The following is a 12,608-nucleotide window of genomic DNA, read 5'->3' on the forward strand; positions in this document are numbered from 1 at the left end:
AGAACCAGGACAGGATCATTACTTCTTTCGCCGTTTATTGTACGTCGAACTTGGTAAATATTTGAAACGTTCTACGGGTCTCGGACAAAGTCATAAAAACTACAAGAAATTTACCGCTGCGTTACGAGTGACTCATATGAGGAATGATTTCGTGAATGAATGACGATTGAATGGCGATGAAAGTTCACCCGTTTCCATGGAAACGGCAGCATGGCGGATGGCGTTGATCCGCGGAAAGAGAAAGCTGATTATAAACATCTTCAGAGTTTCCCCTTGGTTCGGGTGAGGAGAGGACGGAGAGATCGCGGGTTCTTATGTCGAATCGACATTGTGTCACATTCAAACATGAACACCCAGTGGAGAACGAGACTCGGTGGTGTAGTGGTTCGAGACTCGTTGCGGTAGTGGTTCGAGACTCGGTGGTGTAGTGGTTCGAGACTCGGTGGTGTAGTGGTTCGAGACTCGTTGGGGTAGTGGTTCGAGACTCGGTGGTGTAGTGGTTCGAGACTCGGTGGGGTAGTGGTTCGAGACTCGTTGGGGTAGTGGTTCGAGACTCGGTGGTATAGTGGTTCGAGACTCGTTGGGGTAGTGGTTCGAGACTCGGTGGGGTAGTGGTTCGAGACTCGTTGGGGTAGTGGTTTGAGACTCGGTGGTGTAGTGGTTCGAGACTCGGTGGTGTAGTGGTTCGAGACTCGTTGGGGTAGTGGTTCGAGACTCGGTGGTGTAGTGGTTCGAGACTCGGTGGGGTAGTGGTTCGAGACTCGTTGGGGTAGTGGTTCGAGACTCGGTGGTATAGTGGTTCGAGACTCGTTGGGGTAGTGGTTCGAGACTCGGTGGGGTTGTGGTTCGAGACTCGTTGGGGTAGTGGTTCGAGACTCGTTGGGGTAGTGGTTCGAGACTCGTTGGGGTAGTGGTTCGAGACTCGTTGGGGTAGTGGTTCGAGACTCGGTGGTATAGTGGTTCGAGACTCGTTGGGGTAGTGGTTCGAGACTCGTTGGGGTAGTGGTTCGAGACTCGTTGGGGTAGTGGTTCGAGACTCGTTGGGGTAGTGGTTCGAGACTCGGTGGGGTAGTGGTTCGAGACTCGGTGGTGTAGTGGTTCGAGACTCGTTGGGGTAGTGGTTCGAGACTCGGTGGTATAGTGGTTCGAGGCTCTCCTCTTTATGTGGCGGGTCGGCGTTTAAAATTCCTACCGAGTGGTCTTCATCCGGGAGTGTGCAGTGCAGGCACCATGTGACCAGCTGTTAAATACATTCCGATGGGGAAAGGAGGAGGAGGGAGGAGGAGGGGGAGGGAGGGGTGAAGAGGAGGGAGGTGGGGAGGGGGAGGAGGTGGAGGGGAGGTGGGGAGGTGGAGGGGAGGTGGGGAGGAGGAGGGGAAGGTGGGGTTGTGGGGAGGAGGAGGGGAAGGTGGGGTTGTGAGGAGGAGGAGGAGGAGGGAGTGGGGTGAGGAGGAAGAAAGGAGTGGGGAGGAGGAGGTGGAGGGGGGTGGGGTTGTGAGGAGGTGGGGAGGAGGAGGGGGAGGAGGAGTGGGGAGTGGAGTGAGGAGGAAGAAAGGAGTGGGGAGGAGGAGGTGGAGGGGGTTGGGGTTGTGAGGAGGAGGAGGTGGGGAGGAGGAGGGGGAGTGGAGGGTGGGTTTGTGAGGAGGAGGAGGAGGGGGAGTGGGGTGAGGAGGAGGGGGGAATTGGGGTGGGGAGGAGGAGGAGGTGGGTGGGGAGGAGAGGGAGGGATGAAAACCACTCGGTGGGCTAAACATCGGACCTGACACGTGTTCCTCATTGTTTCATTGACACTCGGTGGTCGAGGGCACAGAGAGATTTGTTACACCAAGTTGTGGGTCACTGATCCTGATCTGTAGTCTTGCTAAATATTACATACCAGCAAATACAACCCGTCGCTTCGTTGACGGGAATATTATAAGGGAAGAGGAAAGAAAGGGTGAGGAGCGGGAGGGGAGAGGAGGGGGAGGGGGAGCGGGAGAGGAGGGCGAGAGAGGAGGGAGGGACAGAGAGGAGGGAGGGACAGAGAGGAGGGAGGATGTTCCAAACTTTCCATTTGTAATTGTTGGAATGCCATCCTTGTTGGTTGTGTCCTCAATTTTGATTATGGATCTTCAAATGCACGTGTGTGTGTGTGTGTGTGTGTGTGTGTGTGTGTGTGTGTGTGTGTGTGTGTGTGTGTGTGTGTGTGTGTGTGTGTGTGTGTGTGTGTGTGTGTGTGTGTGTGTGTGTGTGTGTGTGTGTGTGTGTGTGTGTGTGTGTGTGTGTGTGTGTGTGTGTGTGTGTGTGTGTGTGTGTGTGCGCGCGCGCGCGCTTAAGTTCCTCGAAAGAAGAGTGGGAAAGAGTGTGGCTTCTGGAAAGTGATTCCACAAAAGTCTGTGAGAAAAGAGAAACAAAGGAGTTGAGGTGTGCAGTCAGCCTGAATTTTGGAAGTTTAACTTGGGTAGGGTATTGGAATATCATGTGGATCCTGGAATTGCTTGGGAGGGATGGAGGAATGAGAAAGCAGAGGGAGCTAGGTTGGAGAATAGATGGTAGAGCACAAAGAGACCACCAACCTGCATGCGATGTGAGAGAAATAGACCGGGACATTCTAATAATGTTAATGGCTTTCAATTCCACGGAATGAGAGAGAGCAACAGAGCGAGAGACAGAGACAGAGACACACGCGTGATGTTGGGGTGCCAGCTCATAGGGGAGAGCAGTATTCTATTGAGTTCGGATATATTTTAAAGAATCACCTGGAACAACATTGGATGCCCAGTCATGATGAAGTTATACGGCTGGCTTTCGGCAGCAACTTTGAGTCTTTGATTGAGAATTTGCTTTTAAACTTTTATTTCAAGATGGAGAGAAAATGTGCAGCTCACCAAACATCCACCCTCCTACCCCTCTGTCCCACCACTCCATCCCCACCACATGTTATAGAACTCGGACATGCCCGAAGAGATGAGGATGGAGACCATGGAACTCTGCATCACTGCCTGCGAGAAATTTTCATCCAGCAACGAGGTGGCACCTTACCTGGCAGAAATTTGAACATGGTCGATCCGGACAGAGCAGAGATGTAAATGGATACAGTAGGGAACCTGTGCTCTTCAATTGATGAGAAATATGCACAAGCTGAGGAAAGAGGGATTTGGTACAACAACTTGTGGGTCTCTGCATGACCTGGGTTCTTTGGTCTCCATCCTAACGGGCAAGCTGGGTACCTTGGTCCCCATACAAATTGGTTAGCAGGGTACCTTGGTCCCCATACAAATTGGTTAGCAGGGTACCTTGGTCCCCATACAAATTGGTTAGCAGGGTACCTTGGTCCCCACATAAACAGGTTAGCAGGGTACATTGGTCCCCATATAAACGGGTTAGCAGGGTATTTTGGTCTCCTTACAAATGGGTTTGCTGGGTACCTTGGTCCCCACATAAACGGGTTGGCAGGGTACCTTGATCCCCACATAAACGGGTTAGCAGGGTATTTTTGTCTTCTTACAAATGGGTTTGCTGGGTACCTTGGTCCCCATACAAACGGATTAGCAGGGTACCTTGATCCCCATATAAACGGGTTAGCAGAGTACCTTGATCCCCATATAAACGGGTTAGCAGGGTACCTTGATCCCCATATAAACGGGCTAGCAGGGTAGCTTGGTCCCCATATAAATGGGTTGGCAGGGTACCTTGATCCCCATATAAACAGGTTAGCAGGGTACCTTGGACCCATATAAATGTGTTCGCAGGGTACCTTGATCCCCACATAAACAGCTTGGCAGGGTACCTTGATCCCCATATAAACGGGTTAGCAGGGTACCTTGGACCCATATAAATGTGTTCGCTGGGTACCTTGATCCCCATATAAATGGGTTAGCAGGGTACCTTGATCCCCATATAAACAGGTTAGCAGGGTACCTTGGACCCATATAAATGTGTTCGCTGGGTACCTTGATCCCCATATAAACGGGTTAGCAGGGTACCTTGATCCCCATATAAACGGGTTAGCAGGGTACCTTGATCCCCATATAAACGGGCTAGCAGGGTAGCTTGGTCCCCATATAAATGGGTTGGCAGGGTACCTTGATCCCCATATAAACAGGTTAGCAGGGTACCTTGGACCCATATAAATGTGTTCGCAGGGTACCTTGATCCCCACATAAACAGCTTGGCAGGGTACCTTGATCCCCATATAAACGGGTTAGCAGGGTACCTTGGTCCCAATATAAACGGGTTAGCAGGGTACCTTGGTCCCCTTACAAATGGATGAGCAGGTTACCTTGGGCCCCACACAAATGGGTTTGCGGGGTACCTTGGTCCCCATAGAAAGGCGCAAGCTGGGTACCTTGGTGCCCATTATTAGCAGGTCAGCTGGGCACCTGGATCCAAATACAAGTGGGTTAGCTGGGTACTTGATGCCCATTTGGGTACCTCGGTCAGGAGGGTACTTCAGTGTCCCTACAAGTGGGTTAGTTGGATACCTTCATCCCCATATAAATGGATGAGATGGGTAACTTGGTCCCCTTGGTCACCAAACAAATGGGTTAAGGCCCTGTCACACCTTGACGTTTTAGCCAGCGTATGGTAAGGTATCAAAATGTATGTAAAACGTTGGCGTACGCTGAACTAATGAAGTTTTTTTCAGTTTTTTGGCGTATTCATAACGAGTTGGACGTATGCATAACGTATTAGTAATGTTCGCAGAACGTTTCGATAAGTTGTAGATAACTCATACCAACGAATGCTTAGCGTGTTGTCGGCATTCACAATGTATGCCCAACGATAGTCTTACGTATGCATAGCGCGTGGCAGCGTATCGCCGACGATCACGTGGCGTAGCCTTTTAAAAGGCTGCCGCTCGATGATTCAAGCCGCTGTCACACCTTGCCATTTTAGCCAGCGTATGTCGACATATGAAAAATTTGTCTAAAACACTGGCACACGTCAAATACGTTATGGGTAAGTTTTGTATATGTTAAGAGCACGCTGAAACACGCAGGTATACGTCGTAGTACGCTGGCATACATCGTAGTACGCCGAGTACGTCGACAAATTTTCAGCATGTTGAAAATTTTTCGACGTATACCAGCATATGCTCACGTTCCGCATACGCTGGCATATGCTGGCATACGTTGGCCATAAGTTGGAGGCACGTTACGCGATCATTGACACACGTCGACACACGTTACTTGTAAGTTACTCATAAGTTGAAACACGTCGAGGTAATGTTTAGCGTACCCGAAACTTATTTCTAACCGATGAGTAACGTACTTTGAACCTATGAGTAACGTACTTTGAATCTATTAGTAACGTGCTTTGAACCTATGAGTAATGTGCTTTGAACCTATGAGTAACGTACTTTGAACCTATGAGTAACGTGCTTTGAACCTATGAGTAACGTACTTTGAACCTATGAGTAACGTACTTTGAATCTATGAGTAACGTGCTTTGAACCTATGAGTAACGTGCTTTGAACCTATGAGTAACGTGCTTTGAACCTATGAGTAACGTGCTTTGAACCTATGAGTAACGTGCTTTGAACCTATGAGTAATGTGCTTTGAACCTTTGTGTAACGTATCTCCAACGCACATTGACGTATGTAGATGTATTTGATTGATGTCTTCCGGACGACCACAGAACTTACTGAACGTGTTTCTAACTTACAGCTACCGTATAATGGCGTATTGGCAGCGTTTAGGGGAATTGGTATATAAAAATGGGGTTCACAGGAGGAACCTGTCAGTGTTCCAGACTCCATGTGTTTTTTTGTTTGTTTGTTTTTCTTCGGCATGACGGTGATGTTGACACTTCCATTTCGAGTGCGGTTATGATTTAAATCGTTGAGCGGCAGCCTATTAATTATATTATAACCGCACTAGCAATCGAAGTGTCAACATCACCGTCATGCCGAAGAAAAACAAACAAACAAAAAAACAACAACAACAACAACTTGGCGTGTTTCGACTTCTGAGTAACTTACAAGTAACGTGTGTCGACGTGTGTCAACGATCGTGTAACGTGCCTACAACTTATGGCCAGTGTATGCGGAACGTGTGAGTCATATGCTGGCATACGTCAAAAAATTTTCAACATGTTGAAATTTGTCGACGAGTTTGGCGTACTACGTACGACGTATGCCAGCGTACTACGACGTATACCAGTGTGCTTCAGCGTGCTCTTAACGTATACAAAACTTACCCATAACGTATTCGACGTGTGCCAGCATTTGAGACAAATTTTTCATACGTCGACATACGCTGGCTAAAATGGCAAGGTGTGACAGGGCCTTTAGCAGTGTAGCTTGGTCCCCATAGAAAGACGTTAGTTGGTTACCTTGGTGCCCATTATAAGCAGGTTAGCTGGGTACCTGGGTCCATATACAAGTGCGTTAGCTGGGTACTTTAGTGGCCATTCAAATGGGTCAGCAGGGTACATCAGTACCCCTATCAGTGGGTCGTTGGATACCTTCATCTCCATATAAATGGGTTAGCTCGGTACCTTTGTCCCCATGCAAACAGGTTAGTTGGGTACAATGATCCCCAGAAAAACAAGTTACCTGGGTACCTTGGCACCTGACAAGTGGGGTTCGCTGGGCAGGATGGTCCTCATACAAATGTGTTCACTGGTAGCTTGGTGCCCACACAAAGGGATGAGCTGCATACTTTGTTCCCAATACAAAGAGGTTAGCTGGCTACCTTGGTCCCCATATGAACGAGTTAGTTGGGTACTGTCGTCCCCATACAAATAGGTTAGCTGAGTACCTCGGTCCCCATACAAAGGGGTGGGCTGTGTACCTCGATCCCCATACAAAGGAGTTATAGCTCGGTACTTTAGTGATGCTACAAGTGGCCGAGCTGGGTACCTTGGTACTTCTACAAGAGGGTTATTTGGGTACCTCGGTGCCCCTACGAATTAGTTAGCTCAGTACTTTGGTACTTATACAAGGGGGTTAATTGGGTACCTTGGTCCCCATCAAAATAGGGTTGCTGTGTATCTTGCTCCCAATGCCAGTGGGTATCTTGGTGCACTTGCAGATGGGTTAGCTGGTTACCTTAGTGTCTCTACAAGTACATTGGTGCCCATACCAGTGGGTTAGCTGGGTACCTTGGTCCCCATACAAGTAGATTTGAATAATTCCTTTGATCTCATTTGGTTATCATGCATGTAACTCCACAGTTGAATTACAAGAATTTCCTGCGTTCTCTCCTCTCTCCAGCTTGCTGCCAAGATGATTAAGGAGTCGATGGATAAGAAGTTTGGCTCACCCTGGCAGGTTGTTGTGGGCGAGGGTTTTGGGTTCGAGATCACATACGATTTGAAAAGCATCTTCTACATGTTCTTTGGCGGAAGTTTAGCCATCTGTGTGTGGAAATGTTCATAGATCTCTCATGCCATCTGCTGATCACTGATTGTTTCCACCCATGCGGTCGCACATGTTGGTTAATCGGACACTCATTGAGGATTAGATAAGGGTTTAACCAACTGGCGAACGTAACCGTTTTAAAGCAGAACTGATGCTTCTTGATATCCTCGATCTGAACAACATCAATCGTCTTTCGCGAGGTGGAGGTTGTTGTGGCTTTTAGCAGAGTTGTAGTTGTGAGGGGGAGGTGGTCGTGACATTCAACAGATGTTTATGGCTGGGTGGGGGAGGTACTGTCTGCAGTTAGTGCACTGTGTCTGTGAGGAGTATGCTGTGGGTACAAGGAGTTTGCTGTGCCAGCGAGTAGTGCGCTGTGGTAACGAGGTGTGCGCTGTCTGTGAGGAGTGCGTTGTGGCAGCGAGGAGGTCGTTTGTGGTGGCTTGGATTGTGCTGTGGCTGCGAGGAGTGTGCTGTGGCTCAAGGAGAGTTCTGTGGCAGTGAGGAGTGTGTTGTGGTGGTGAGTGCGTTGTGGCAGTGAGGAGTGTGCTGTGGAAACGAGGAGTGTGCTGTGGCAACAAGGAGTGTGTTGTGGCTGCAATGCATACGTTGTGGCAGCGAGGAGTGTACTTTGACAGTGAGCATGCGCTGTAGCAGGAGGTGTTTTTAAGTGAAACAGCAATCACAATGCTGGGTCCAGCGTGTTCACCCTTGTGTAGGATTTTTGTGGGTTTAAACCATCACCATGCTGGGACCAGCGTGTTTACCCGTGTGTAGGATTTTTGTGGGTTTAAACCATCACCATGCTGGGTCCAGCGTGTTCACCCATGTGTAGGATTTTTGTGGGTTTAAACCATCACCATGCTGGGTCCAGCATGTCACCCGTGTGTCGGATTTTTGTGGGTTTAAACCATCACCATGCTGGGTCCACGTGTTCACCCGTGTGTAGGATTTTTGTGGGTTTAAACCATCAGCATGCTGGGACCAGCGTGTTCACCCGTGTGTAGGATTTTTGTGGGTTTAAACCATCACCATGCTGGGACCAGCGTGTTCACCCGTGTGTAGGATTTTTGTGGGTTTAAACCATCACCATGCTGGGTCCACGTGTTCACCCGTGTGTAGGATTTTTGTGGGTTTAAACCATCACCATGCTGGGTCCACGTATTCACCCGTGTGTAGGATTTTTGTGGGTTTAAATCATCACCATGCTGGGTCCAGCGTGTCACCCGTGTGTCGGATTTTTGTGGGTTTAAACCATCACCATGCTGGGTCCACGTGTTCACCTGTGTGTAGGATTTTTGTGGGTTTAAACCATCACCATACTGGGTCCACGTGTTCACCCGTGTGTGGGATTTTTGTGGGTTTAAACCATCACCATGCTGGGTCCAGCGTGTCACCCGTGTGTCGGATTTTTGTGGGTTTAAACCATCACCATGCTGGGTCCACGTGTTCACCCGTGTGTAGGATTTTTGTGGGTTTAAACCATCACCATGCTGGGTCCACGTGTTCACCCGTGTGTAGGATTTTTGTGGGTTTAAACCATCACCATGCTGGGTCCACGTGTTCACCCGTGTGTAGGATTTTTGTGGGTTTAAACCATCACCATGCTGGAACCAGCGTGTTCACCTGTGTGTAGGATTTTTGTGGGTTTAAACCATCACCATGCTGGGTCCAGCGTGTTCACCCGTGTGTAGGATTTTTGTGGGTTTAAACCATCACCATGCTGGGTCCAGCGTGTTCACCCGTGTGTGGGATTTTTGTGGGTTTAAACCATCACCATGCTGGGTCCAGCGTGTCACCCGTGTGTCGGATTTTTGTGGGTTTAAACCATCACCATGCTGGTTCCCAAGTGTTCACCCGTGTGTAGGATTTTTGTGGGTTTAAACCATCACCATGCTGGGTCCACGTGTTCACCCGTGTGTAGGATTTTTGTGGGTTTAAACCATCACCATGCTGGAACCAGCGTGTTCACCTGTGTGTAGGATTTTTGTGGGTTTAAACCATCACCATGCTGGGTCCACGTGTTCACCCGTGTGTGGGATTTTTGTGGGTTTAAACCATCACCATGCTGGGTCCACGTGTTCACCCGTGTGTAGGATTTTTGTGGGTTTAAACCATCACCATGCTGGAACCAGCGTGTTCACCTGTGTGTAGGATTTTTGTGGGTTTAAACCATCACCATTCTGGGACCAGCGTGTTTACCCGTGTGTAGGATTTTTGTGGGTTTAAACCATCACCATGCTGGAACCAGCGTGTTCACCTGTGTGTAGGATTTTTGTGGGTTTAAACCATCACCATGCTAGGTCCACGTGTTCACCCGTGTGTGGGATTTTTGTGGGTTTAAACCATCACCATGCTGGGTCAACGTGTTCACCCGTGTGTAGGATTTTTGTGGGTTTAAACCATCACCATGCTGGGTCCAGCGTGTTCACCCATGTGTAGGATTTTTGTGGGTTTAAACCATAACCATGCTGGGTCCAGCGTGTTCACCCGTGTGTAGGATTTGTGTGGGTTTAAACCATCACCATGCTGGGTTCAGCGTGTCACCCGTGTGTAGGATTTTTGTGGGTTTAAGCCATCACCATGCTGGGTCAACGTGTTCACCCGTGTGTAGGATTTTTGTGGGTTTAAACCATCACCATGCTGGGTCCACGTGTTCACCCGTGTGTAGGATTTTTGTGGGTTTAAACCATCACCATGCTGGGTCCACGTGTTCACCCGTGTGTAGGATTTTTGTGGGTTTAAACCATCACCATGCTGGGTCCACGTGTTCACCTGTGTGTCGGATTTTTGTGGGTTTAAACCATCACCATGCTGGTTCCCAAGTGTTCACCCGTGTGTAGGATTTTTGTGGGTTTAAACCATCACCATGCTGGGTCCACGTGTTCACCCGTGTGTAGGATTTTTGTGGGTTTAAACCATCACCATACTGGGTCCACGTGTTCACCCGTGTGTAGGATTTGTGTGGGTTTAAACCATCACCATGCTGGGTCCACGTGTTCACCCGTGTGTAGGATTTTTGTGGGTTTAAACCATCACCATGCTGGGTCCAGCGTGTTCACCCGTGTGTAGGATTTTTGTGGGTTTAAACCATCACCATGCTGGGTCCAGCGTGTTCACCCGTGTGTGGGATTTTTGTGGGTTTAAACCATCACCATGCTGGGTCCAGCGTGTCACCCGTGTGTCGGATTTTTGTGGGTTTAAACCATCACCATGCTGGTTCCCAAGTGTTCACCCGTGTGTAGGATTTTTGTGGGTTTAAACCATCACCATGCTGGGTCCACGTGTTCACCTGTGTGTAGGATTTTTGTGGGTTTAAACCATCACCATGCTGGGTCCACGTGTTCACCCGTGTGTAGGATTTTTGTGGGTTTAAACCATCACCATGCTGGAACCAGCGTGTTCACCTGTGTGTAGGATTTTTGTGGGTTTAAACCATCACCATGCTAGGTCCACGTGTTCACCCGTGTGTGGGATTTTTGTGGGTTTAAACCATCACCATGCTGGGTCAACGTGTTCACCCGTGTGTAGGATTTTTGTGGGTTTAAACCATCACCATGCTGGGTCCAGCGTGTTCACCCGTGTGTGGGATTTTTGTGGGTTTAAACCATCACCATGCTGGGTCCAGCGTGTCACCCGTGTGTCGGATTTTTGTGGGTTTAAACCATCACCATGCTGGGTCCACGTGTTCACCCGTGTGTAGGATTTTTGTGGGTTTAAACCATCACCATGCTGGGTCCACGTGTTCACCCGTGTGTAGGATTTTTGTGGGTTTAAACCATCACCATGCTGGGTCCAGCGTGTTCACCCGTGTGTAGGATTTTTGTGGGTTTAAACCATCACCATGCTGGGTCCAGCGTGTTCACCCGTGTGTAGGATTTTTGTGGGTTTAAACCATCACCATGCTGGGTCCACGTGTTCACCCGTGTGTAGGATTTTTGTGGGTTTAAACCATCACCATGCTGGGTCAACGTGTTCACCCGTGTGTAGGATTTTTGTGGGTTTAAACCATCACCATGCTGGGTCCAGCGTGTTCACCCGTGTGTGGGATTTTTGTGGGTTTAAACCATCACCATGCTGGGTCCAGCGTGTTCACCCGTGTGTAGGATTTTTGTGGGTTTAAACCATCACCATGCTGGGTCCAGCGTGTTCACCCGTGTGTCGGATTTTTGTGGGTTTAAACCATCACCATGCTGGTTCCCAAGTGTTCACCCGTGTGTAGGATTTTTGTGGGTTTAAACCATCACCATGCTGGGTCCACGTGTTCACCCGTGTGTAGGATTTTTGTGGGTTTAAACCATCACCATGCTGGGTCCACGTGTTCACCCGTGTGTAGGATTTTTGTGGGTTTAAACCATCACCATGCTGGAACCAGCGTGTTCACCTGTGTGTAGGATTTTTGTGGGTTTAAACCATCACCATGCTGGGTCCACGTGTTCACCCGTGTGTAGGATTTTTGTGGGTTTAAACCATCACCATGCTGGGTCCACGTGTTCACCCATGTGTAGGATTTTTGTGGGTTTAAACCATCACCATGCTGGGTCCACGTGTTCACCCGTGTGTAGGATTTTTGTGGGTTTAAACCATCACCATGCTGGGTCCACGTGTTCACCCGTGTGTAGGATTTTTGTGGGTTTAAACCATCACCATGCTGGGTCCAGCGTGTTCACCCGTGTGTGGGATTTTTGTGGGTTTAAACCATCACCATTCTGGGTCCAGCGTGTTCACCCGTGTGTGGGATTTTTGTGGGTTTAAACCATCACCATGCTGGGTCCACGTGTTCACCCGTGTGTAGGATTTTTGTGGGTTTAAACCATCACCATGCTGGGTCCACGTGTTCACCCATGTGTAGGATTTTTGTGGGTTTAAACCATCACCATGCTGGGTCCAGCGTGTTCACCCGTGTGTAGGATTTTTGTGGGTTTAAACCATCACCATGTGGGTCCAAGGTGGAGAGTTGTGGACGACTCTCCTGTTCGCCCTCGTTGTTTCATTTCTGGGGACACGTGTTTCGATTGCTATAAATTCTCATTGTGCCTTTTGCTTTGGAAAACATGGAACCTTGACATTGATCTGCCTTGTGTGCTGTGCCCGTGGATGTGGGTTCGTGTTTCGAATAAAAACTGAAAATAAATGAAGCGTCCTTTATTTATTCATTCATTTCCCTCATTCATTCATGTGCAGCCTGTGGCTGCTGCTGGCTGCATTCTCTTTCTGGGGGTGCAACCGTGCCGCTGATGCAGTGCCCCGTTAACAGTAAGCCGG

At 49.0% G+C, this 12,608-nt stretch overlaps 1 protein-coding gene across 2 annotated transcripts; it reads left to right on the top strand.

Annotated features, from left to right (window-relative positions):
- Window positions 1-76: 76 nt before the first annotated feature.
- On the top strand, window positions 77-12,477 carry DNAL4 (dynein axonemal light chain 4). 2 transcript variants are annotated; one of them, XM_085898780.1, is made up of 5 exons: window positions 95-282; window positions 2,926-3,009; window positions 7,200-9,996; window positions 10,455-12,177; window positions 12,235-12,477. In XM_085898780.1, the coding sequence occupies exons 1-3, from the start codon at window positions 211-213 to the stop codon at window positions 7,362-7,364; spliced, it is 321 nt and encodes a 106-aa protein (XP_085754906.1). In that variant the 5' UTR covers window positions 95-210; the 3' UTR covers window positions 7,365-9,996; window positions 10,455-12,177; window positions 12,235-12,477. The 2 variants fall into 2 exon arrangements, with proteins under 2 accessions (XP_085754917.1, XP_085754906.1); XM_085898791.1 differs by lacking the exon at window positions 2,926-3,009 and having other exon boundaries at window positions 77-282.
- The last annotated feature ends 131 nt before the right edge of the window (window positions 12,478-12,608 follow it).

Source organism: Eptatretus burgeri, chromosome 1, assembly GCF_056783735.1.
Source record: "Eptatretus burgeri isolate ZD-2024b chromosome 1, Ebu_testis_v1, whole genome shotgun sequence".
In the NCBI taxonomy this organism is placed as follows: Eukaryota; Metazoa; Chordata; class Myxini; order Myxiniformes; family Myxinidae; genus Eptatretus; species Eptatretus burgeri.